At 35.4% G+C, this 22,719-nt stretch overlaps 1 protein-coding gene across 1 annotated transcript in view; it reads left to right on the forward strand.

Moving 5' to 3' along the window:
- Positions 1-22,719, forward strand: part of DNA2 (DNA replication helicase/nuclease 2) — a 44,728-nt gene that overhangs the window by 19,507 nt on the left and 2,502 nt on the right. The window contains exons 6-19 of the mRNA XM_057736530.1: positions 2,241-2,460; positions 5,884-6,001; positions 7,525-7,690; positions 9,101-9,295; positions 11,161-11,391; positions 14,347-14,463; positions 14,541-14,650; positions 14,947-15,056; positions 15,694-15,918; positions 18,390-18,583; positions 18,676-18,765; positions 18,849-19,053; positions 20,584-20,673; positions 21,285-21,467. Of these exons, the coding sequence (XP_057592513.1) occupies positions 2,241-2,460; positions 5,884-6,001; positions 7,525-7,690; positions 9,101-9,295; positions 11,161-11,391; positions 14,347-14,463; positions 14,541-14,650; positions 14,947-15,056; positions 15,694-15,918; positions 18,390-18,583; positions 18,676-18,765; positions 18,849-19,053; positions 20,584-20,673; positions 21,285-21,467 (2,254 nt within the window). The remainder of the gene's footprint in view (positions 1-2,240; positions 2,461-5,883; positions 6,002-7,524; positions 7,691-9,100; positions 9,296-11,160; positions 11,392-14,346; positions 14,464-14,540; positions 14,651-14,946; positions 15,057-15,693; positions 15,919-18,389; positions 18,584-18,675; positions 18,766-18,848; positions 19,054-20,583; positions 20,674-21,284; positions 21,468-22,719) is intronic.

Raw genomic sequence — 22,719 nt, forward strand, 5'->3', positions numbered from 1 at the left:
TGCTGAGGGCACAGAAGAGGCATAGAGCTCTGGGAGGTAACCATGTATGAGGACAGAGGGAGAGAGTGGAATCCATCAAAGGTGGCTTGAAGTGGACCAGCAAGGAATTTGGTAGCTTGGAAGAAGTGTATCATAGAAACCTAGGTAACTTTGGGATTCAGAATCATCTTTGACTTGAAAGGGATTTTTGAGATTTTAAGTCTTAGGTTTCCAGTAAGGAAATTGAGGTCATGTGAGGTGGTGTGACTTGTCTAGGTTTCATGTGAAAAACCGGTGGTAGAGCAGAGTCTAGACTAAGGAATTTCTTGCTTCCCAGCTTGGTTTTCTCATCTCTGTATCTCAGTGTAATAAGACGTTTCTTTGTTTCAGTTATTTCTAATGGGGTTTTATGTGTCTGTCTGTGAAGGAGGCACTTCTCTGTACTTTGGCTTGCATCATTTCCCCAGCAGTTTATTACTAGTCTTGAAACAAAACAACAAAACTTTAGAGCAGAGAATGAGACCTTTAAAAGCCATTTTAAGAGAGAGCCTTTCTCACCCATAAATTGTAAATGTGTATTTTCTTTATCTTCATTACATTATATTCTCTATCAGGTGGTTCTCAAAGGAGTTTTACAGCATTATGTTGATGAAAAGCATGGTAGTTAAACTGAAGTACCTGTCGTTTGTTCTACAGATCTAAGTCTAAAACCACATTACTTCCTTTTCTAGGGGAAGGAATTTTAGTAGTAACGTTAAATGTTTCATTACCTATCTTCTATTAACTATACATGTGACTTTATATTTAATAAAGTTTGCTTTGTTTCATATAAGTATTTAAATTTATGTCATGATCAGATAACATCTGGTGAGAGAAAACAGATTAATATTTAATAAATTTCTGATAAGTTATAGTTTCCCTCAGTTCCTCTATTGTCCTCTTCAAAGATTGCAGAAGTATACATATATTCCTGGAGACTATATTTGAAGCATTCTGAAACAGTTTAAAAAAAAATTACCAAAGATAGCATTCTTTTTCTTAGAAAATTTTCTCATTTGTTAAGAAATAGCTGCTGACCTAACTAACATGAAATTAGCAAAACAAGTCAACTAAATCATGTATTCTGACAGCCAGAATTTTTATACTTCTTGAATCTTGATTTTTTATATGATATAAAATGTTTTATTACTAGAAAATGTATCCTTTTCATTTAAGATTTCCATTACATTTAGTATTTTATATGGCTTTGAGTATAAAATGGGATTAATAAATAAAAGGTTGCTCTTATCTGACTTTTCTTCTGCAGAATAACTTACTGCTTTGAAAATGAGTAAATCTTAGATAAGAGAAATGTAATAGGCTTTAAAAATTATTTTCATCTCTTCTAATTCCTTTGACATTCATTAATTCCTTTTTCCCTCCTTCCTGTGCTTTCGGCTTATTTAACAGTTAAGATATTAAGATATTAAACTCAGAACCTCTTTTGTAATATAAAAAAAAGTTGAGTACTTAGTTTTAAATATTGATAGTGGCAGAGATGGGTTCATTTAATGATTAAAGGATATAATGAGTAAGTGTAGGAGCACATAAGCTTCTCTGAGGGTTGTTGGGGTGGGGTGGGGGGATAAGGATGAAGTGTTAGATGATCAAGCCCCATAGGGGAAAATACAGCTCATTCTTATTCAATTTAATATGGTGTTACATGAAGAAACACATCTCTTGTTACCTAGGGTGCAACCACGTGCAGGCCATTATATGTTAATCTGTGTAATCATCATATGTGAAAATATTCAGACTCCAGCAGTCAAAGTGGCTCTAGAAGTCCAAGTAGTGAGACTTTTGCAGTAATATAGACTTGAGGAAATAAAGGCCTCGGTCAGGCAGATTATTGTAGGAATGAACTGAAAGGGAAAGATGATAAATATTAAGAAAATTTAGATTATATGAGTTAGAACCTATAGGATTCAAACTTGACTGTGCATTGGAGTCACTTGGAGAATTTTTTAAACAAATTCTGGGCCTCACCTGCTGGTCTGGAATGGGGCCTGAGAATTTGCATTTATGACAAATTCCCCAGGTGATGCTGATGCTACTCATCCAGGAAGCACACTTGAGAATCACTGCCTTAAACGTCTGTAGACTCTTTCCCACCCCACATTCCATGTGTGCAGTAGAGAGTCGATGCCAGCATGTAAGAAATGAGCTATGTGCTAATTAAAGTTAAATATTTTAATTAAATATTTTTGTGTTTTGTTTTTTAGGCCAAGTGATGGTAGTAACAGTGATTCAACATGTAATATTGAAGTTATCAACTCCCTGGATATTGAAGAAAACATTTGGTCCCCTAGGTTTGGATTGAAGGGCAAAATAGATGTTACAGTTGGTGTGAAAATACATCGAGGATGTAAAACGAAATATAAGATAATGCCATTGGAACTTAAAACTGGCAAAGAATCAAATTCTATTGAACACCGTAGTCAGGTATAAATATCAATAAGAAAATTATCTGAGTGTGTAATATATTTAAATTTTTGTATATGTTTGAAAAGTAGTCCACTTTATATATTTTGATTCAATTCAGGTAATTTTTTTTTAATTAATTAATTTATTTATTGGCTGTGTTGGGTGTTTGTTGATGCTCACGGGCTTTCTCTAGTTGTGGCGAGCAAGTGTACTCTTCTTTGTGGTGTGTGGGCTTCTCATTGTAGTGGCTTTTCTAGTTGTGGAGCACAGGCTCTAGACATGTGGGCTTCAGTAGTTGTGGTGCATGGACTCAGTAGTTGTGGCACACGGGCTTAGTTGCTCTGCGGCATGTGGGATCTTCCTGGCCCAGGGATCAAACCTGTGTCCTCTGCATTGGCAGGTGGATTCTTAACCACTGTGCCACCAAGGAAGTCCCAAATTCAGGTTATTTTTAATTTAACCCAGCGTTTCATAAACATAATTTACCACAGAGCTATTGTTTTCATGTAACATCTGCATAGGATATTCCTTAGGAAACAGCAGTGTAAATTCATTCTTTTATTTCTGACCTTTAATCTGATTATGTTGATTTTTATTTAAAATGAAATATAGAACTGTATCTTACCATTATATTAAATTCTGTTTTCTTAATCATCTTCTCTTTGGTAAATATAAATCTTCTCTTGTCCTGTAAAATTACCTGAATATATTTATATTAATTTAGTGAGTTAACAAATCAAAGTAATTAACATAAAGTTCTATTTTTTCTAATTATTTCCATTCCCTCTGCCAACCTCCACATGGACAGTCTATGGTATGTTCTAGACACTTTTATTATTATTATTATTATTTTTAATTTATTTTATTTGGTTGCACCTGGTCTTAGTTGCAGCAGGCGGCTCCTTAGTTGTGGCATGCGAACTCTTAGTTGCAGCATGCATGTGGGATCTAGTTCCCTGACCAGGGATCGAACCCGAGCCCCCTGCATTGGGAGCACGGAGTCTTAACCACTGCGCCACCAGGGAAGTCCCACTTTTATTATTTAAAAAAAAAAATTATTTTATTTATTTATTTTTTGGCCATGCCCTGTGGAATGTGGGAGCATAGTTCCCTGACCAGGGGTTGAACTTGTGCCCCCTGCAATGGAAGTGCAAAGTCTCAACCACTGGACTGCCAGGAAGTTCCCTAGGCACTTTTAAATAAGGAAAGATAAAACTAAAAGTAGTAATATTATTGTATTTTTATGGCATAATAAGTATTAAGGGAATAAATAATATAACATATAACATACCATTTGTAATATAACTTAAATTTCCTTTGCCCATGGAATTTCACATATTATTTCAGCAGATTTTATATAAAATAGGTTCAGGTTCAAAGTCCTGAATTGTATAATCAGGGATTAAAGAGATCTTCTCTTATTAAATCTTTCTTGCCATTCTTAATTGTGTACCAAACACCAAAGGTTTTCACAAAAGCTTTTCCATTTGGAAATGAAAAATAGGGTAACCTTGTTTCACCTACCACTGGGTTTTATACATACTGGAGGTGAAGGAAAAATTAGTCTTCCCCTATCAGAAGACTTGAATTTTTCACTTTGGTAAAACAAAAATGGCTGAAATTATGAACAAAGACTTGACTAGATTAAAGCCTTCTTGAGAAAGGAAAATCATTCCAAGTTAGAAGAAAAGCTATTTTTGAAGTCAAAGATTTGAAGAAATGTGTTTTGTGTACATGAGGTTGAAAATTTTTACTTGTGGTTTTAAGGGCAAGTTTTATTGAAATCACTTTTGAATGCTGAGAGGAAGAGAAATATAAAAGCATTTCAGCATCCAAAGTGGTCTATATTTAAAGACCTTTCTTCTAAGGCCACTGCTTTAAATTGTAGTGCCTTCAAGGCAAAGGATATTACTGTATTTAATTTTGTTCAGTTGGAACTTTTATCTTTGCAAAAAGAGAAGCTGCAAGAACTTTTAAGAATACAGTGGTATTTATCATATTTAAATAGAAGAAAATTGATTTGAACAAGGCTCAAACAAATATATTGGAGTGTATATTGCATATTCATTGTGCAAGAAACAAGGAGACATTGAAAGAATAATTATAGTAATTCATTGATATACATATATATATATATACATTATATAGATATATTTGGATATTGTGAATGAGGAAAGACATAGATTTCCCCTTCTAGGAAATTTGACTTTCTCATTTTGGTAACAGAGAAAAAGCTTATGTTATAAACTAACTTCAGTTAAGGAAGATCTTCATTTTATAAATGGATTGTATTCTAAAAATTCATTTCTAAGTCAGTATTGTGTCATTTGAAACACATTTTCTTTTTGGGGGGGCTGTGCTGCTCTGCATGTGAGATCTCTGTTCCCTGACCAGGGATCAAACCTGTGCCCCTTGCATTGGAAGCGTGTGGAGTCTTAACCACTGGACTGCCAGGGAAGTCCCCCTGAAACACATTTTCTAAAGGAAAAATATTATATGGAGCTGTGGTCTCTAAACCAGCTCACAAAAACCTATTTAACTTGTGATATAGTTGAATTATAATAATGTTGTAAAATTTCAGTCCAGCTTCCTTTTATCATAATATGAAGGGAGTTTCATTTCAGATATTTTTTCCTTTTAGTAAGTCCCAGAAGCAAATTCCTCTTCCTTCTGCCTCAGTTCCTGTGAAGGGAAAAACTTAACATAGAAGGACCATTAGTTTGGGTTGACTTCCTTGGTCCACAGCCCCAAGGCTCCACCCTGTCATTTATGAGTTCATTTTAATTTTTAAAAGTTTTATTTGGTTACTTATACTGTATCAGGCAACACAAATAGTGTGCTTGTGAGAAGTCCTCCCAGAACATGCTACATAGGCTCAAATGTTGCTGCTAATGTGTTTTCATGAACTAAAGGAGCTATTTCTAACTAGTCTTAGATGGTTTCTCTGAAGAGTGCCACGTGAACTTAATGCTACCTCCTGCTTTGGAAAAAAAGCAGTTAACTCTTTGTAGAGTTAGTTTCATTTAGTTGTCACAGTAACTATGACATAAATAATATGTAGTTTAGTGTTTAATTCACTGATTTTAAACAGGGAAAATAGTGTCTGAAGATTGTTAACTTCAAAATGTAAAACATAGCTTGATTCATTTCCCTCTTTAATTTATTGGAAATTAACTATTCACTGTCTAAGAAAAATTCTAAATATTTTCTTTTATGTCTGTACAACTGAAAAGCATAATCCGTGTGTGTTTTGTGGAAATAAAATATTTACATTGAATTTATTGTATTACCTTTACTAAATTTGGATCATGATATTTTCAAAACGGAAATAGCTTGGTTGACCTTTGGATTTTAAAATTACAATATGTATTCATTGCAAAACACGTATGGAAATATAGAAAGTTAAAGTTTAATTTGACAAAATATACCATGTTTTCACAGCTTGTTCTGTACACACTGCTAAGCCAAGAAAGGAGAGCTGATCCAGAGGCTGGCCTGCTCCTCTACCTGAAGACTGGCCAGATGTACCCTGTACCTGCCAACCATCTCGATAAAAGAGGTCGAACTGTTTTCTCTCAATTTTGCTTCTCTGGGTTTTGTTTGTTGGTTTTTTCCTTCAGTTTCTAGTGACACACATTTATACCTGACAATTGCTTACTGCACTGGCTAGGCCTAAAACAGATTGTAATTTGTAAATTGTGGTACTTTTTAAAAAGAAGAATTTTAGGTAACTCCCTCGTGGTTCAGTTGTTAGAACTCCACACTTTCACTGCTGAGGGCCTGGGTTCAATTCCTGATCAGGGAACTGGGATCCTGTAAGACGTGTGGTGTGGCCAAAAATAAAAAAAGAATTTTAACAATATACTATATAGTTGAAAACAGTATTAGCCTTTTTACTATATAAGTTCATTTATGTAATATTTTATTTTATTTTTAAAAAATTTTATTTATTTTTTATTTATTAGCTGTGTTGGGTCTTCGTTGCTATGTGTGGGCATTCTGTAGTTGCAGAGAGTGGGGGCTACTCTTCGTTGTGGTGCACAGGCTTCTTATTGTGGTGGCTTCTCTTGTTGCAGAGCACGGGCTCCAGGTGCCTGGGCTTTAGTAGTTGCAGCACATAGGCTCAGTAGTTGTGGCTTGCAGGCTTTAGCGTGTAGGCTCAGTAGTTGTGGTGCCCGGGCTTAGTTGCTCCATGGCATGTGAGATCTTCCTGGACCAGGGATTGAACCTGTGTCCCCTGCATTGGCAGGCAGATTCTTAACCACTGTGCCACTACGGAAGCCCCTGTCATATTTTAGATTCCATATATAAGTGATATCATATGGTGTTTGTCTTTCTTTGTCTGACTTCACTTAATATGATAATTTCTAGGTCCATCCATGTTGCTGAAAATGGCATTATTTCATTCTTTTTTTTTATGGCTGAGTAGTATTCCATTGTGTGTGTGTGTGTGTGTGTGTGTAACATCTTCTTTATCCATTCATCTGTTGATGGACGTTTAGTTTGGGATTAGCAGATGTAAACTGTTATATATAGAGTGGATAAACAATAAGGTCCCACTGTATAGCACAGGGAATATTCAATATTCAATATACTGTATAGCACAGGGAATATTCAATATTCTATGATAAACCATAATGGAAAAGAATATGAAAAAGAATGTGTGTATATATATATATAACTGAATCGTTTTGCTGTACAGCGGAAATAAACACAACATTGTAAATCAACTACTTAATAAAATAAATTTTAAAAATTTTACTGTATAAAACTTTATTTTAATCTTCCTGTCTTACATTTGAGACACTCTAGATAGCTGTATTTGTCCTTAGCATTCAGCCAATAAAACACAATATTTACTGCTTTTGAGATTCATGGTTCAAAGAACTTATCAAGTGAACAAAAATTGAAGGAAATATACCATATGTTAACAGTGGTTATTTTAGTATCGTGGGAAATATGAATGTTGTTCTTTCCTTTTTATGTTCTTGAATCTGAAAGTTTTACTTATATATAATGGAAAAGATGTATAATAAACTTTACTTAATTCTTAAAAAACACCCATCCTTTTTCTCCCTCTAGAATTATTAAGGCTAAGAAACCAGATGGCATTCTCGTTGTTTCACCGTATTAACAAATCTGCTACTGGAGAGGAGAAGACAAAGCTTGCTCCTTTGCCACAGATAGTTGAGGAACAGCAGACCTGTAAATATTGTTCACAGATGGGCAACTGTGCTCTTTATAGCAGGTAAACACACTGTTTTCCAAAAGTATTAATTCCAGTTAAGTTAAGTATTCAACTCAGAAGGATTTATTATTGTTGCCTGGTCTGGCATTGATGATTTCATTTTGGTTATTTAAAACAAAGGAAATAGAAAAAAAAAGAAACAACAAGCACAGATAGTTCATATTATATAAGAAGCCTGTTGGAGAATAATAGAATGCTTTTAAAACTTTTTCCAGAAGTGGATATTTTAATCTTGCTGCATATAGTTTCTGGGGAAATGAAATAATTGTAGAACTTATGGAGCCTAGTTAAAAAAGATATAGTGTAGGCATTGTGAATACAGGTTTTCTTAAATTATATTTCAAGAAATCGTCCATTTCTTGGTGTTTTAATTTCAAAAACGGGGAAATTGGTTCTTCCATACAATTTGATATGATCCAATAGACTTGTCTTGTTTATATATGTCTTTTTCTGCCTATGGGAAATTTATTAGCTGTCTTAGGAGCAGTCATATGTATTTATACCGTCATAGGTCAGTGAGAGTTTTGGAAGAAATAAGAAGGTAGTTAGATGTAAATTCAGACTAGGTAACAAGATCAAATCAGAACCAAAGTTCTAAATCAGCCTGAAAATTCACATAAAGGATTTAAAAAAAAAAAAAAACAGTTGATCCTTGAACAATGCTGGGTTAGAGTGTTGTTTCCTGTAGTCGAAAATCTTAGTGTAACTTATAGGTGGCCCTCCATGTACGAGGTTCTTCTACATTCTTATGTTCAGCCAACCTCAGATTGTTTAGTACTGTAGTATTTACTGTTGAAAAAAATGCACATATAAGTGGACCCATAGAGTTAAATCCGATGTTGTTCAAGGGTCAACTGTATTATATCAAAAGATCTCTTAATGAAAGAAAATGTGAACCATGGGAAATCTGGGCCTGTAGTACAAGCACATATTTTTGAACTCTCCATGTTTTGTATGCTGTCCTATAACGTATTCGTTTCTATATAAAAATTTAAAATTAGTATTAAGCAAAATTGATACTCCATGTGGTTCTCCATATTTTTATCTTGATTTTCTTAATAGCACAGAGCTGGATGTACAAATATTGTGATTTTGAGAAATGCAGTCCTACAAAAAGCCAAAACTTCCTACATATAGGAATGAAGACTAGAGTATAACCAAACTTCAGTACTTGTTAGGGGAACAGTCATTCAAGGCAAAATAATGCAGTATTGAGTTTCTAACACATTTTGTTTTGTAAAAGGCCATTTGGCTTATGAAATGTTGAAATGACTTTTAAAGAAAATTAGGGGCTGTGCTTGTAAGTTACGATGATTATCATATATGTGTACTTATTTTAGAAATACCTCATTTCATAGCCAGCCAGTGAAATGTTTTATATGCATCTCTGACTTGAAGCTTTATCTTTAGAGCAATTGAACAACAGATGGATGACAACTCAGTGCCGACCAGCATGCAGCCCAAAATAAAAGAAGAAACCCAGCATCTAAAGCTTACACACTTAGAGTATTTCAGCCTTTGGTGTCTAATGTTAACCCTGGAGTCACAGTCAAAGGATAATAAAAAAAATTACCAAAATATATGGTTAATGCCTGCTTCAGAAATGTAAGTGGTCCATTTAATACAGTAAAACTTCAGTAATTTGGATTAGCCTGTGGTATGAAATTTGTAATTCATGGTAAATACAAGTTATGTAGCATGTTAAAGACATGCACTTTCATACATGCATGCCAACTTCAGATGGCTGTCAATGAATTGTTTCTAAGTAAAGCACCATTGTCATTTTCAGTAGATTAAATATACCTTGGGACTTCCTTGGTGGTCCAGTGGTTAACACTCTGCACTTCTACTTCTGGGGCGTGGGGGATGGGGAACAACTAAGATCCCAGATGCCACGCGGCATGGCCAAAATAAATAAGTAAATAAATAAAGAACTAAATAAATAAACGTCAAGAAATCTTATTTAAAAAATTATTAGTAAAATTAAATCCTTTCTCATCAGTGAAAAGAGTATAAACATGAGTATATCATAAGATGAATTTTAGCATATAGGTACAATGGAAATTAGTGAAGTTTTACTTAATATTTTAAATATTAGCATTTTATTTTATATTTTTCTTTTTTTTTTATTAAGCTCTTTATTGGAATATAATTGCTTTACACTATTGTGCCAATTTTTTGCTGTACACCAAAGTGAATCAGCTGTATTTATGCATATATCCCCATATCCCCTCCCTCCTGAGACTCCCTCCCACCCTCCCTATCCCAGCCCTCTAAGTCATCATCCATCATTGAGTTGATCTCCCTGTGTTATGAACCAACTTCCCACAATACTAGCATTTTAAAAGTCTTTAGTTTTGTAAGTTTCAGTAGAGATTCAGATTTTCTAAAGTGGGTCAATGTTGTATTTTGTGAGATCTGTTTTTTACAAGTTACTTGTAAATTATAATTATGTATATCTTTGCATAGTATTTTTCTTTATGTACTATTTAGTTGCTTTTGATCCATTTCTTTCTTTCCAGAATGAATATTGATAATAATGTGACTTTAGACTTTAAATTATTTCCTTATTACTAGACTTTAATACAAGGCAGCATTACAGTGGAGAAAGTTTAAATTGTTTTCAATAGACTACATAAGTACAGTAAATATGTCAAGTGTACACGCCAGCAAGCTTCTGAAGTATAGTGTAATAGTAATACCTGAGAGATTGTAAATGCTTAATGCTTACTTCTGAGAGGCAGTGGAATTATCAATTTGCTTGCCATTGTTTTAGTAACAATAATTATAAATCCTCTTGTAAACACTAAAGAAATACGTTACTACTTTCTTCACTTCAGGTTCAGAGTCAGGTTATTACGACTTGTCTTCTGTAGTGTTGTATGTGTATCAGCACAAGAGGTGGGGGTGTCCATCAGGAACCAGAGTGCTGATATGCATATTGTTCAGAAATCCCAGGTACGTCCCTGGTGGTCCAGTGGTTAAGAATCTGTCTTTCAATGCAGGGAACATTGGTTCAATCCCCAATCAGGAACTAAGATCCCATATGCTTCAGGGCAACAGAGCTCTCAGACTCTAGAGCCTGAGCCACAACTAGAGAGCCCATGCACGGTAATGAAGAGCTTGTGTGCTGCAATGAAGATCCCATGTGCTGCAACTAAGACCTGACACAGCCAAAAAAAAATAAATAGTAAAAAAAGAAAAGAAATCCCAGAATGTGGGTGCAACAAGGGAGGTGCTCCCCTTGCAAAAAAAAAAGGGGGTGCGGGGGGAGGTGCTCCTTGAGATCTGGTGATGAGACTTGTTTTTTTTTTTTTCCTTACCGCATAGCATGTGGGATCTTAGTTCCCCAACCAGGGATCGAACCTGTGCCCCCTGTAGTGGAAGCACAAGTCTTAACCGTTGGACCGCCGGGAAAGTCCTGAGAGATTATTTTAAAACTAATTTCTCTTTTTCTTTCTCTTTCACAGGGAGGAGAGTGGCAGCTGTATTGGGAACCTGATTAGAACAGAACATGTGAAGACGGTTTGTGATGGACATTATTTACATAACTTCCAACGTAAAAATGGTGCCATGCCTATCACAAATCTAATGGCAGGTGACAGAATTATTTTAAGTGGCGAAGAAAGAACATTGTTTGCTTTGTCTAGGGGATATGTGAAGGAGATTAACATGACAACAGTAACCTGTTTATTAGACAGGTAATGAAATGTTCCCTTTATGGATGGGGAGGGTAAAGCTTTATTGATATGTAAACATATACCATACAGTTCATCCATTTAAAGTGTATAACTCAGTGTATTCACAGAGCTGTGTAGTCAACACTAAAATCAATTTTAGAGCATTTTCATCACCCGCAAAAGACTCCCTGTACCCTGTAGTCACTCCCACAGCCATAGGCAACCAGCAATTCCCTTTCTATCTTAATAGATTTTCCTCTTCTGAACATTTCATATAAATGGAGTCATACGATATGTGGTCTTTTGTGACTGACCTTTTTCACTTAGTGTACTGTTTTTGAGGTTCACCTTCATGTACCAGTACTCCATGCCTTTTTTTTTTTTTTACATTTTTGTAAAGATATTTTTTAATATTTATTTATTTATTTTGCTGCCTTGGGTCTTCGTTGCTGTGTTTGGGCTTTCTCTAGTTGTGGCGAGCAGGGGCTGCTCTTCAATGAGGTGCCTGGGCTTCTCATTGTGGTGGCTTCTCTTGTTGTGGAGCACTGGCTCTAGGTGCGCAGGCTTCAGTAGTTGTGGCTCGTGGGCTCTTGAGCACAGGCTCAGTGGTTGTGGCACACGGGCTTATTTGCTCCGAGGCATGTGGGATCTTCCTGGACCAGAGATAGAACCCCTGTCCCCTGCATTCGAAGGAGGATTCTTAACCACTGCACCACCAGGGAAGTCCCAGTACTCCATGCTTTTTAAAAAAAATTTAGATAAAATTCACATAACATAAAATTAACCATTAACCATTTTAAACGTACAGTTCAGTGGCATTTAGCAATTATCCAACTGCTAAACTTTTGTTTAGAACATTATGTTTCATAGTGCTAATGTGGACATAATCTTATCTAATTCTCACAGCCGTGTGTACAACAGACAGGACAGACGCCCTGTGTTACCTGTAAAGCTTATTTCTCCTTTTTAGTTCTCTGGGCACTCATCACTTTGTTCTCTCCTTTTTTTTAAAGAAAATGCTTTTTTCCATTTATAGTTGTGATACAAAGTAAAAGTTAAAACAAAGTGAGTTAATTTAAAGAAAAATTTTAAGTAAGTAATAGAAGAGTTGGTATGAAAATTTATGGTAGAAACTAATATCCATGTTCATTAATATCCATCTCCTCTTCTTCCTGGACCCCAGCCTTTCTTGTATTTAAGTGCAGGCATGCGTCACATTTCTTAGTGGATGGAGATCAGTAATTGGGATGCAGTGGGTAACTGCAATGCAAGTGTCCAGGCTTGCTCTCCACTAATAAGTAATCCTAGTTAAGCAATAACCAACCCTAGCCTGGGTTTCATGATATTGGCATATTAGCCACGATATTTCTGTTGTTTCTTAGGAGTCCCTGTTGTTTTTTTTTTTTTTTTTTTTTTTTTCCGTTTAGCCTGTCATTTCCTGTTGTTTCTTTTTTTTTTTTTTTTTCGTTTAGTCTGTCATTTCCTGTTGTTTCTTTAGGAGTCCCTAAATAAATACCTCAGTCTTTTGAGGTATTTATTTAGCACCTAACACGTATTAAGTGCTTTGTAAACCCTTGAGAAACTTATAGTCTTGTGAGTAACAAATAAATAAATATATTTTTAGTCTGATATGCCAAGTATTCGGATTGATGGGAACACAGAGGAGAGGCATTTAACCCAGTTTTAGGAGGCTCAGGGAAGACTTTGTGAAAAAAGTCATTCTGGATCTTTACCCTGTGGGTGAATAAGTTAGCCTGGTGAAGCAGTGTGAGAGGAGTATTTCAGACAGAAGGAACAGGGTGTGGAAAGGCTTGCTAGTATGAAGTGAATTGTTCGGGAAAGTGCAGGTAATAATTCGTTTCTGGAATGTAAAAGATAAAGAAGGGAGTGATTCGAGAGGTCAGGTCATAAAGGTCTTATACACCATATTAAGAAGTTTTGACTTTACTTATTCAGATGTATTAAAGAGTTTTAAACAGAAGAATGATAATAATCAGATTTGCATTTTTCTGTGGATGCACTGTGTAGAATAGAGTTAATTAGTGGAGGCAAAACTGAAAGCAGGGAAACCAGGTACCTGTTGTAGTGGCCCAGGCTTGAGGTGACTGAGGGCAGGGTAGTTTTGACAGAGAAGGTGGAATGACTTTGAGAAGTATTTAGAAAGTAAAATTGTCTGACTTTGGGATCCTGATTGGATATGTAGGATTGGAAGAGGGTGAGGGAGAGGGAAAGATCAAGACAGCCATGTAGATGCAAGAGCTGAGGTCAGGACCACAGAAGAAGGATCAGGTTCAGCAGGGATGAAGAGCTGTTCAGTTTTGAAAAACTGAACTTTCATAGCCTGGGTTTTGTTCAGTTTTGAAAAATTGAACTTTCATAGCCTGGGTTTTAACTAAGTGGAAATGTTTTGCTGCTTGCTGGATATCCAAACCTGAAGCTTAGGTGAGAAACTGAGTGGGAGAGGAATGTGAGGCCAGGCCTGAAGATGTAGATTTGGGATTTAAACCCACGTGAGGGCATGGGACCAGAGGGAAAATGACAAGAAAGAAGAGTACAGAGGACCAAGGAAGGGACCTAGGGAACAACACGGTTTGGGACTGATAGAGGAGTGGGAGAAGCTGTCAGGAGAGAGACCTGTATTCCACGCTGGAGGAGGGAGGAGCCGTGTGCTCAGGACCCTTCTGGGGGTGGTGAGCCCAGGTTGAATGCAAGGCAAAGTGAAATGTCAGCAAATGTTGTAGGTTCCCGATTATTAACTGCTTTGACTTTGGTGCCTTGTGCGTCCCCCCTTCTCCCTTTTCCCACCAATCCAGGGCCTCATCCTGTCTTTGGTTGGCAAGTATGTATTATGGGCTAGTAGCCATTTTAATAGCTATTCTGGCTCATTTACTCTTGTAGCAGACAGCAACATATTTCTTATCAGACCCACTGATTGTGTTAAAAGAGCATTTATGTATGTCTGTTTTGCTGTTTTAGGAACTTGTCAGGACTCCCAGAATCAACTTTATTCAGATTGGACCAGGAAGAAAAAAATTGTGAAATAGATACCCCATTAGGAAATCTTTCTAAACTGATGGAAAATACTTATGCCAGGTTTGTAACAGTAAATGAATCAGAATTTTATGCCACTTTCCTAAAGAATGTTATTAAAAGCTTTTTTTTCTTTTCAGCCAAAAACTTCGAGATTTAATCATTGACTTTCGCGAACCGCAGTTTATATCCTACCTCAGTTCTGTTCTTCCACGTGATGCAAAGGACACTGTTGCCTGCATTCTTAAAGGTATGTTATAATCAGTGTGTCTGCATCCATTAATTTTTCTTGGTTTTATTTATAATTTTATCTATATTATAGTCTAGTATTTTAATAATTTATTAAATTTGTAATTACAGTTTTTAGACAGTCTCTCTTTGAAAAGTAGTTTACATGTGACCTTTCATGTCACCATGACATTTTCTTACTTTGAAAAGAAGTATTGAAGAACAAGCTAGAACAGAGGCTGCTTTTCTTATAAAATAGTTAAGGTGCTTATTGAGATTCAACACTCTTTTTCCTATTATTTTTAAATTTAAATGTAGGTTTGAATAAGCCTCAAAGGCAAGCCATGAAAAAGGTGCTTCTTTCAAAAGACTACACCCTCATCGTGGGTATGCCCGGAACAGGAAAAACAACTACAATATGTACTCTTGTAAGGTTATTATTCTTTTGCTTAGAAACTGAATATTTAAATCATCTTCTCCTCAGTTCAGAGAATGTGATATTGGATATCAAAAGGGCTGAATTTTAAATCAGAATGCCTTTATTTCAAACTAAGAGTGACATGAGAAATAGAAAAGCCAAATTACCAATAGTTGTAATCATCTTGTAGATATCTTGCACATTTAAGATTGTCTAAAATCTCTTTCTGTTGGTGATATATGTATGTTTTCCTTCCCTTTAAAAAATGACAAGTTGTACAGAGATGCTTGAAATAGATTTTTCTTGAAATTTTTTTCACGTCAGTAAATTTCTGAGCAGTCTTAGAATAATCATAATGACAGCAGCAAATATTTATTGATTGATACTGTGTGCCAGGCACGAGTCAAAGTTCATATGTATTCAAGTTTATTATGACATAATATATTATTAACATATCATTAATAACATAATAATGCCATGTTATTTTCATAAAACATTTTGGCTTTATAATTTTTTAAAAAGTTACTTGGCTCAGCTCTTAGATATGCTTCATATTATGTTTTCTAATTCTATTTGAAACATATAAATGTTAAAAATTATCGGGAGTTAAAAGTAATGCTGTTTTCCTTTCTGTTATTTATTGTTAGGTAAGAATTCTCTATGCCTGTGGTTTTAGTGTTTTGTTGACCAGCTATACACACTCTGCTGTTGACAATATTCTTTTGAAGTTAGCAAAGTTTAAAATTGGATTTTTGCGCTTGGGTCAGACTCAGAAGGTACATCCAGATATCCAAAAATTTACAGAGGAGGAAATTTGCAGATCAGAGTCCATTAGATCTTTAGCTCTTCTAGAAGAACTCTACGATAATCAAGTAAGTACAATTATTGTACTGACAGTAATTTTTGCAGCCAGAATGAGGGGAGAAATGGGAAATTTAATCATGGTGACCGAATTTACACAATTAATTTATGTAAACTGCAGGACCAGTTTCTGAATTTATACTTTACTCTTTGCTTCTGAGCTGAAACAAGGTTTCTGGTTTATTATTCAGGGCTCCTACCTTCTAGTTTAAAATAACCTAGTAAAGGAAAACTCTATTTCTCTCTACTCACACTTCTGACACTGACTATGTGGAGTTAGTGCAGACTCCACAGGTTAAGGGCTCAGTCCCACAAGACTGCCCCCTACTTCAGTTCTCAATTGCAAGTTCAGGCCTCCTGTGCCTGGCTTGGGTGTTCATATGTCCTTCTCCTTAGGTTCTATAATTTGCTAGAACGGCTCACAGAACTCAAGAAAGTCAGCTCATTAGCATAAACTCAGGTATGGTTAAAAGACACTTGTGAATAATGAAAGATATTCCTCTTACCCCATCAATCAGGAAATTCCAAGGGTTTTAGGAACTTTGGGTTAAGAACCAGAAGAACGACCAAATGTGTATTTCTTATTATATTGTAGTATCACACCTAGAAAACTACTAACAATCAGGATTTTTTAGTGAGTCTGAATTAGAAGTAATGGTACATGAATAGTCTTATGATAGATATTTTTAGGCTTTGATATAGAACCTAGTTTTTATTATTTAATGTCTGTATATATTTTTACTGGGAAGTCTTAACTGGTATTTTTGTCTTTAAAAAAATTATCTAAAATAGATTTAATAGACTGTTCTTGCAACTCTTGTCTAATATCGATCCCAATTATTGAAAAACTTTGAAGTGGCTAAAATGTATGTCTGATTGACTTTTTTAAATTAAAATTTTTATTTTGAGTTAATTATAGATTCACATACAGTTGCCAGAAATAACACAGAGAGATCATGTATACCCTTTGCCCAGGAGTAACATTTTGCAAAACTAGCATGATAATTTTAGTAAATTATCACAAAAGTAAAATATCACAACCAGGATATTGACAGTGATACAGTCTACATACAGAATTGTTCCATTACCACAAGGATCACTTTTGTTGCACTTTTATAACTATACCCATTCTTTCCTGCCCACTCACTCCTTGACCCCGATAACCACTTTTCTGTTTTCCATTTCTATCTACAATTTTGTCATATCAAGAATGTTTTATAAGTAGAAATATATGTTATTTTACCAAATAAAAGTTCACGTGCCTGACACACAGTGAGGTCAAACAAACTGAAATGTTGGTGCTTGGAGCAGAGAAGTGTTTATTTCAGGGCCAGGCAAGGAGACCGGGCAGCTTGTGCTCAAAAACCTCAAACTCTTTTCAGGGAGAAGTTTTTATAGGCAAAATTTGGGATGAGGGCTGCAGGTTGTGTATCTTTCTTCTGATTGGTTGGTGGTGAGGTAAGAGGGCTGTGCTCCAGGAATCTTGGGCTTGGCCTGAAGTTACCATCCTCTGCCTGGGTTGGGGGCCTCAGTTTCTGCAGAAGACCTCAAAGGAGGTGAGGCAGAATAAATTGGGAGATGGGATTGACATATACACACTGCTATACATAAAATAGGTAACGAATAAGGACCTATTGTGTAGCACAGGGAACTCTACTCAGTACTCTGTAATGATCTTAATGGGTAAAGAATCTGAAAAAGAATCTAAAAACCTGAATGAACTTTTTGGCCAACCCAATATATAATGTCCAGGGTTTTTAGTTGTACTTTGTGGGAGGAATAGGGAAAAGTACTCCATCTTCCCAGAAGTGAAGTCTTAATTGATGTTAAAAAAAAAAATTCATTAACTTACTGCCTCTTGAATGTTTCAGATTTCCATTTGGAAATATCCAAATTTGAGCATCTTTTTTTTTTTTTTAAAATTAATTAATTAATTGGCTGTATTGGGTCTTCGTTGTTGCATGTGGGCTTTCTTTTTTTGCGGCTAGCGGGGGCTACTCTTTGTTGTGGTGCACAGGCTCCTCATTGCCATGGTTTCTCTTGTTGCGGAGCATGGGCTCTAGGTGCATGGGCTTAAGTAGTTGCGGCACACGGGCTCAACAGTTGTGACTCACGGGCTCTAGAGCGCAGGCTCAATAGTTGTGGTGCACGGGCTTAGTTGCGCCTCGGCATGTGGGATCTTCGTGCAACAGGGATTGAACCCGTGTACCCTGCACTGGCAGGCGGATTCTTAACCACTGCACCACCTGGGACGCCCTGGAGCATTGTTTTAGTGTCTGGAAAGTTAACTTGATTTTTAAAAATTTATAGTAAAAATTAAAATTTTTTCCATGCTATAAGTGTTTCTGAATTAAATAATAATAGGGGATTCCTGTTTTGGGGGACAAATAGTTATTTTTTGATCTTTTAATTTCAAAAATGGGAAAAACAAGGTATATTTCTTGGACATATTAAATAACTGATCTATTTTCTCTGTTTTTAGCTTATAGTTGCAACAACATGTATGGGAATAAACCATCCCATATTTTCTCGTAAAACTTTTGATTTTTGTATAGTGGATGAAGCCTCTCAAATCAGCCAACCAATTTGCCTAGGGCCACTTTTTTTTTCACGGAGATTTGTGTTGGTGGGGGATCATCAGCAGCTTCCTCCCTTGGTGCTAAACCGTGAAGCAAGGTAAGCAGACATTGAGGTTTCAATTTTAAGCTAGATTCTTTTTAAGGGACAGTTTCATTACACTGATAAGCCTGAACTTGGTTCATTGACAGAGCTCTTGGCATGAGTGAAAGCTTATTCAAGAGGCTGGAGCAGAATAAGAATGCTGTTGTGCAGCTCACCGTGCAGTACAGAATGAACAGGTATTTGTAACAATGTCAGCTACTAGTGATTTTCGTCTTTGTTTTCATCACCAAAACTAAAATTATTTTTGTGATTCCCTTAGTAAAATTATGTCCTTAAGTAATAAACTGACATATGAAGGAAAGCTGGAGTGTGGATCAGACAAAGTGGCCAATGCAGTGATAAACCTACCTAACTTTAAAGATGTAAAGCTGGAACTGGAGTTTTATGCTGATTATTCTGAAAATCCTTGGCTGGTTGGAGTATTTGAGCCAAACAATCCTGTTTGTTTTCTTAATACAGACAAGGTAAAAAAAAAAAAACCACACACACACGAAAAAACATTTTCGTTAGTTTTTCTCCTTTTGCCCTATTATTTAAATTCCTCAGTTTTCAATAGCGATTGCTTCATTAGAGCTTATCAGTTAAAACTAGTGTACTTCTTGTACTTTAACACAGAAGAATCTTTTCTTTCTATAGACTCGCTATCTTTGGGAGGAAGTTTATTCTGGTGATTGATAGTTGTCAAAATTGACTTTTGAAGTAGGAAAGCTAGAAAGTGAACTCAAGTGTGTAATTACATTTCCTCAAAAAGATATTGGCATTGATATTGTCAAAGGTCTGGATTTACAAATGAACAGAGGATAGGATGAATTGTTATCTGAATTGTTATCCTTTTAAAGACCTTTTTTAAAAAATAGACTTTATTTTCTAGAGCAGTTTTAGGTCCACAGCAAAACTGATTATAGAAATTTTCCATATATTTCCTGCCCCCACACATGTGCCTAAAGACTTCTTTACAAATTTGTCATTAAACAAAATCTGCACAAGGACTTTAAAACGACTTCATTCTTATTTCCAGGAGCTAAGAATAAAGTTTTGGCCCTATGTTCCTACGGTTCGTGTTATATAGTGCTTCTCATTACTGATTTGGAAGTCTTTACATAAGTTCAAATAAAAATATTGTGACCAGTTATATGTATGCATATTATTCTAAAATAGTTATACCTTTTGCTCTGAAGATGGGTGGAGTCAGCTGGTTGTTAAGAATAGGGCCTTACCATGTGTGTACCACGATGGAATTTTCATTCTCTTGGACATTGCCCTCAGTGTTTCAGGATGAAGAATTAACACCTAGGGGCAGGCAGCCTCTGGAATATTTATTCAGATAAACTGATCTCACAAATGACTGCTTCTATAAACCACAACTCTTATTTATTAATTATAATTTATAATTATTAACCTCACCAGTGATTGTTCAGTTTCTTTATTTTTGCTACTCACATTTCCTCTTTCTTGGCATCAGAATTCCAAATAAGTTGTATTGAAATTAATCAAGGTGACTTAGGGATGATGTAGGAGCAAAATAATCCTTTGAAAAGTTCTTCTAGGTATGGTAGAACCTGGGGAACTTTATTGCTCCATTATTTGTATAGAAAGCAACAAGAAAATGGAAAGGGCACAGATATTAGAGCCAGATTTAAGTTTGAATCCTAGTGCCATGATTTATTGTGAGGCTTGGGCAGGCCATTTATCTCTTCTGGCCTTTGATTCCTATAAAATGGGGGATCACACAGTAAAGTATGTGAAGCCCAGTGTATGATCGGCTTTCATAGAGATTTTAGTGTATGATTGGCTTCCATAGAGATTTTAGTCTGAATTGTATGTAGCATGTTCTGAAAGTGACTAATATTCATTTTTGTTAATTCTTCTACCTTTAATGTTAAGATGAAAATATTTTTCATCTGTCTCCACATATCTATGGCCACCTGTGTACTGACAGTACTCTCAACTTCAGAGATTGTTTTACCAGCAGGATGCATATTTTTTCTTTTTAGGTTCCAGCACCAGAACAAGTTGAAAAGGGAGGTGTCAGTAACGTAACAGAAGCCAAACTTATTGTTTTCCTGACCTCAATTTTTATTAAGGTAAGTTAGAATTTAACTTTGAGGGCTAATTAAAACATTAAGGTGCAGAGTAATAGAATGTTAGAATGCAGGGAACTTTAGATCTAGCATTAACTTTTGTTTATTAAGATAAGAGGACTGAAGCCTGATTGTTTTTATTTTGAGAACATTTATCTAAGACATGCAATTTTTTATACAGTAATGGTATTTTGAGTTTCCATTTAGGATAACTTTTTGTAACATCAGATAATTCTGGTTGTGTCAATTTAGTGTGGAAGTCAGTTTAAATGGGGTAATTTCGGTATAAGGGATAGCAGAAAGTAAAATGTATTTCTCTGCACTCTTTTTGGTATGGCAGCACTGTTTTGGTGGCATACAAACCATTATACTGCCATGAACTTTTAAAAATCAAGGGAGCAATGTTTGAGGAAATTATTTTGTCTCAAGAAATGTGGATGTACCCTTAGAGTAAATTCAATAACTGTATTTACTCCTTGTGATAGGAACGCATATTATAAACATCAGTTGGGCACATCATGTAAATATTTAATTTAATACATTTAGTAAATCTTAAATAACAAAAGTCAGAATTTTATTAATTATTTTTTCATTTTTTTTCATTTTCTGTTTAGGCTGGTTGTAATCCCTCTGATATTGGTATCATTGCACCATACAGGCAGCAGTTAAAGGTCATCAATGATTTATTGGCGCATTCTTCTGTTGGGATGGTCGAAGTTAATACAGTAGACAAATACCAAGGAAGAGACAAAAGTATCATTTTAGTATCTTTTGTTAGAAGTAATAAAGATGGAACTGTGAGTTAATTGTATTTTCTGCTTTGTTTTCTGATTTGTATTTTCTATTTGGAACATTATTTACCTCTCTCTTTTTTTAAATTGTGGTAAAAAACATGTAACATAAAATTCACCATCTTAACTATCTTTAAGTATGCAATTCACAAGTATAAAGTAGATTCACAGTGTGTGTAACAGATCGATCTCCAGAACTTTTTCATTTTGCAAAACAAATTCTATGCTTCCTAATTCCCTCTCTCTCCATGCCCTGGCAGTCACTTCTGTATCTGTGAATTTGATAGAATTCTATGAATACTATGAATTTTCCATATGAGTGGAATCATACAGTATTTGTCCTTTTGTAAGTGGCTTCTTTCACTTATCATAATGTCCTCAAAGTTCATTCATGTTATGTGTCAGAATTTCCTTCCTTTTAAAGTCTGAATATTATTCCATTGCACGTATATATCCATCAATCAGTGGACAATTGGGTTGCTTCCACCTCTTGGTTATTGTGTTTGGAGCATTTTAAACATATAGGCTTCTCTAGATATACTTTCAAATTTATAGATAATTCCAGGCTTTGTTTTGTTTTTTGCTTTTTTTATCTCTCCTTGACTCATTTTTCTTTACTGTGTGATACCTTCATATAGTTTTTTTTTTTACTTCTTTTTTCTTCTTTAAGAACTTTTATTGAGATACAATTGACATATAATAAACTGCATATATTTAAAGTGTACAATTTGATATTTTTTTTCTTATTAGTAATGTATATATGGTAATCCCAACCTCGCAATTCTCCCCCTCCCCCCCCTTTCCCCACTTGGTGTCCATATGTTTGTCCTCTACATCTGTGTCTCTATTTCTGCCTTGCAAACTGGTCGCTCTGTTTGTATTCCACATATATGTGTTAATATACGATATTTGTTTGACTCCTTGACACATTTTTCTTTACTGTGTGATAGCTTCATATGGTTTCTAGAATACACTTAATAGAGGGACTTCCTTGGCAGTCCAGTGGTTAAGACTCTGTGTTTCCAATGCAGGGGGTGTGGGTTCAAGCCTTGGTAAGGGAACTAAGATCCCACGTGCAGTGCAGCCAAAAAAATAAAAATAAGTAAAAAAGTAAAGTAAAATACATGTAGTAGAAAGTCTCCTTTCTTCCCCTTTCCTCTACTCAGTTCTTACCCTCACAGATAATCACATGTTTGGCTTTTTGGTTTTGTTTTGTTTTGTTTTGTCTTTTGGTAACCTTCTAGAGTTTCTTTAAGCC

Source organism: Hippopotamus amphibius, chromosome 5, assembly GCF_030028045.1.
Source record: "Hippopotamus amphibius kiboko isolate mHipAmp2 chromosome 5, mHipAmp2.hap2, whole genome shotgun sequence".
In the NCBI taxonomy this organism is placed as follows: domain Eukaryota; kingdom Metazoa; phylum Chordata; class Mammalia; order Artiodactyla; family Hippopotamidae; genus Hippopotamus; species Hippopotamus amphibius.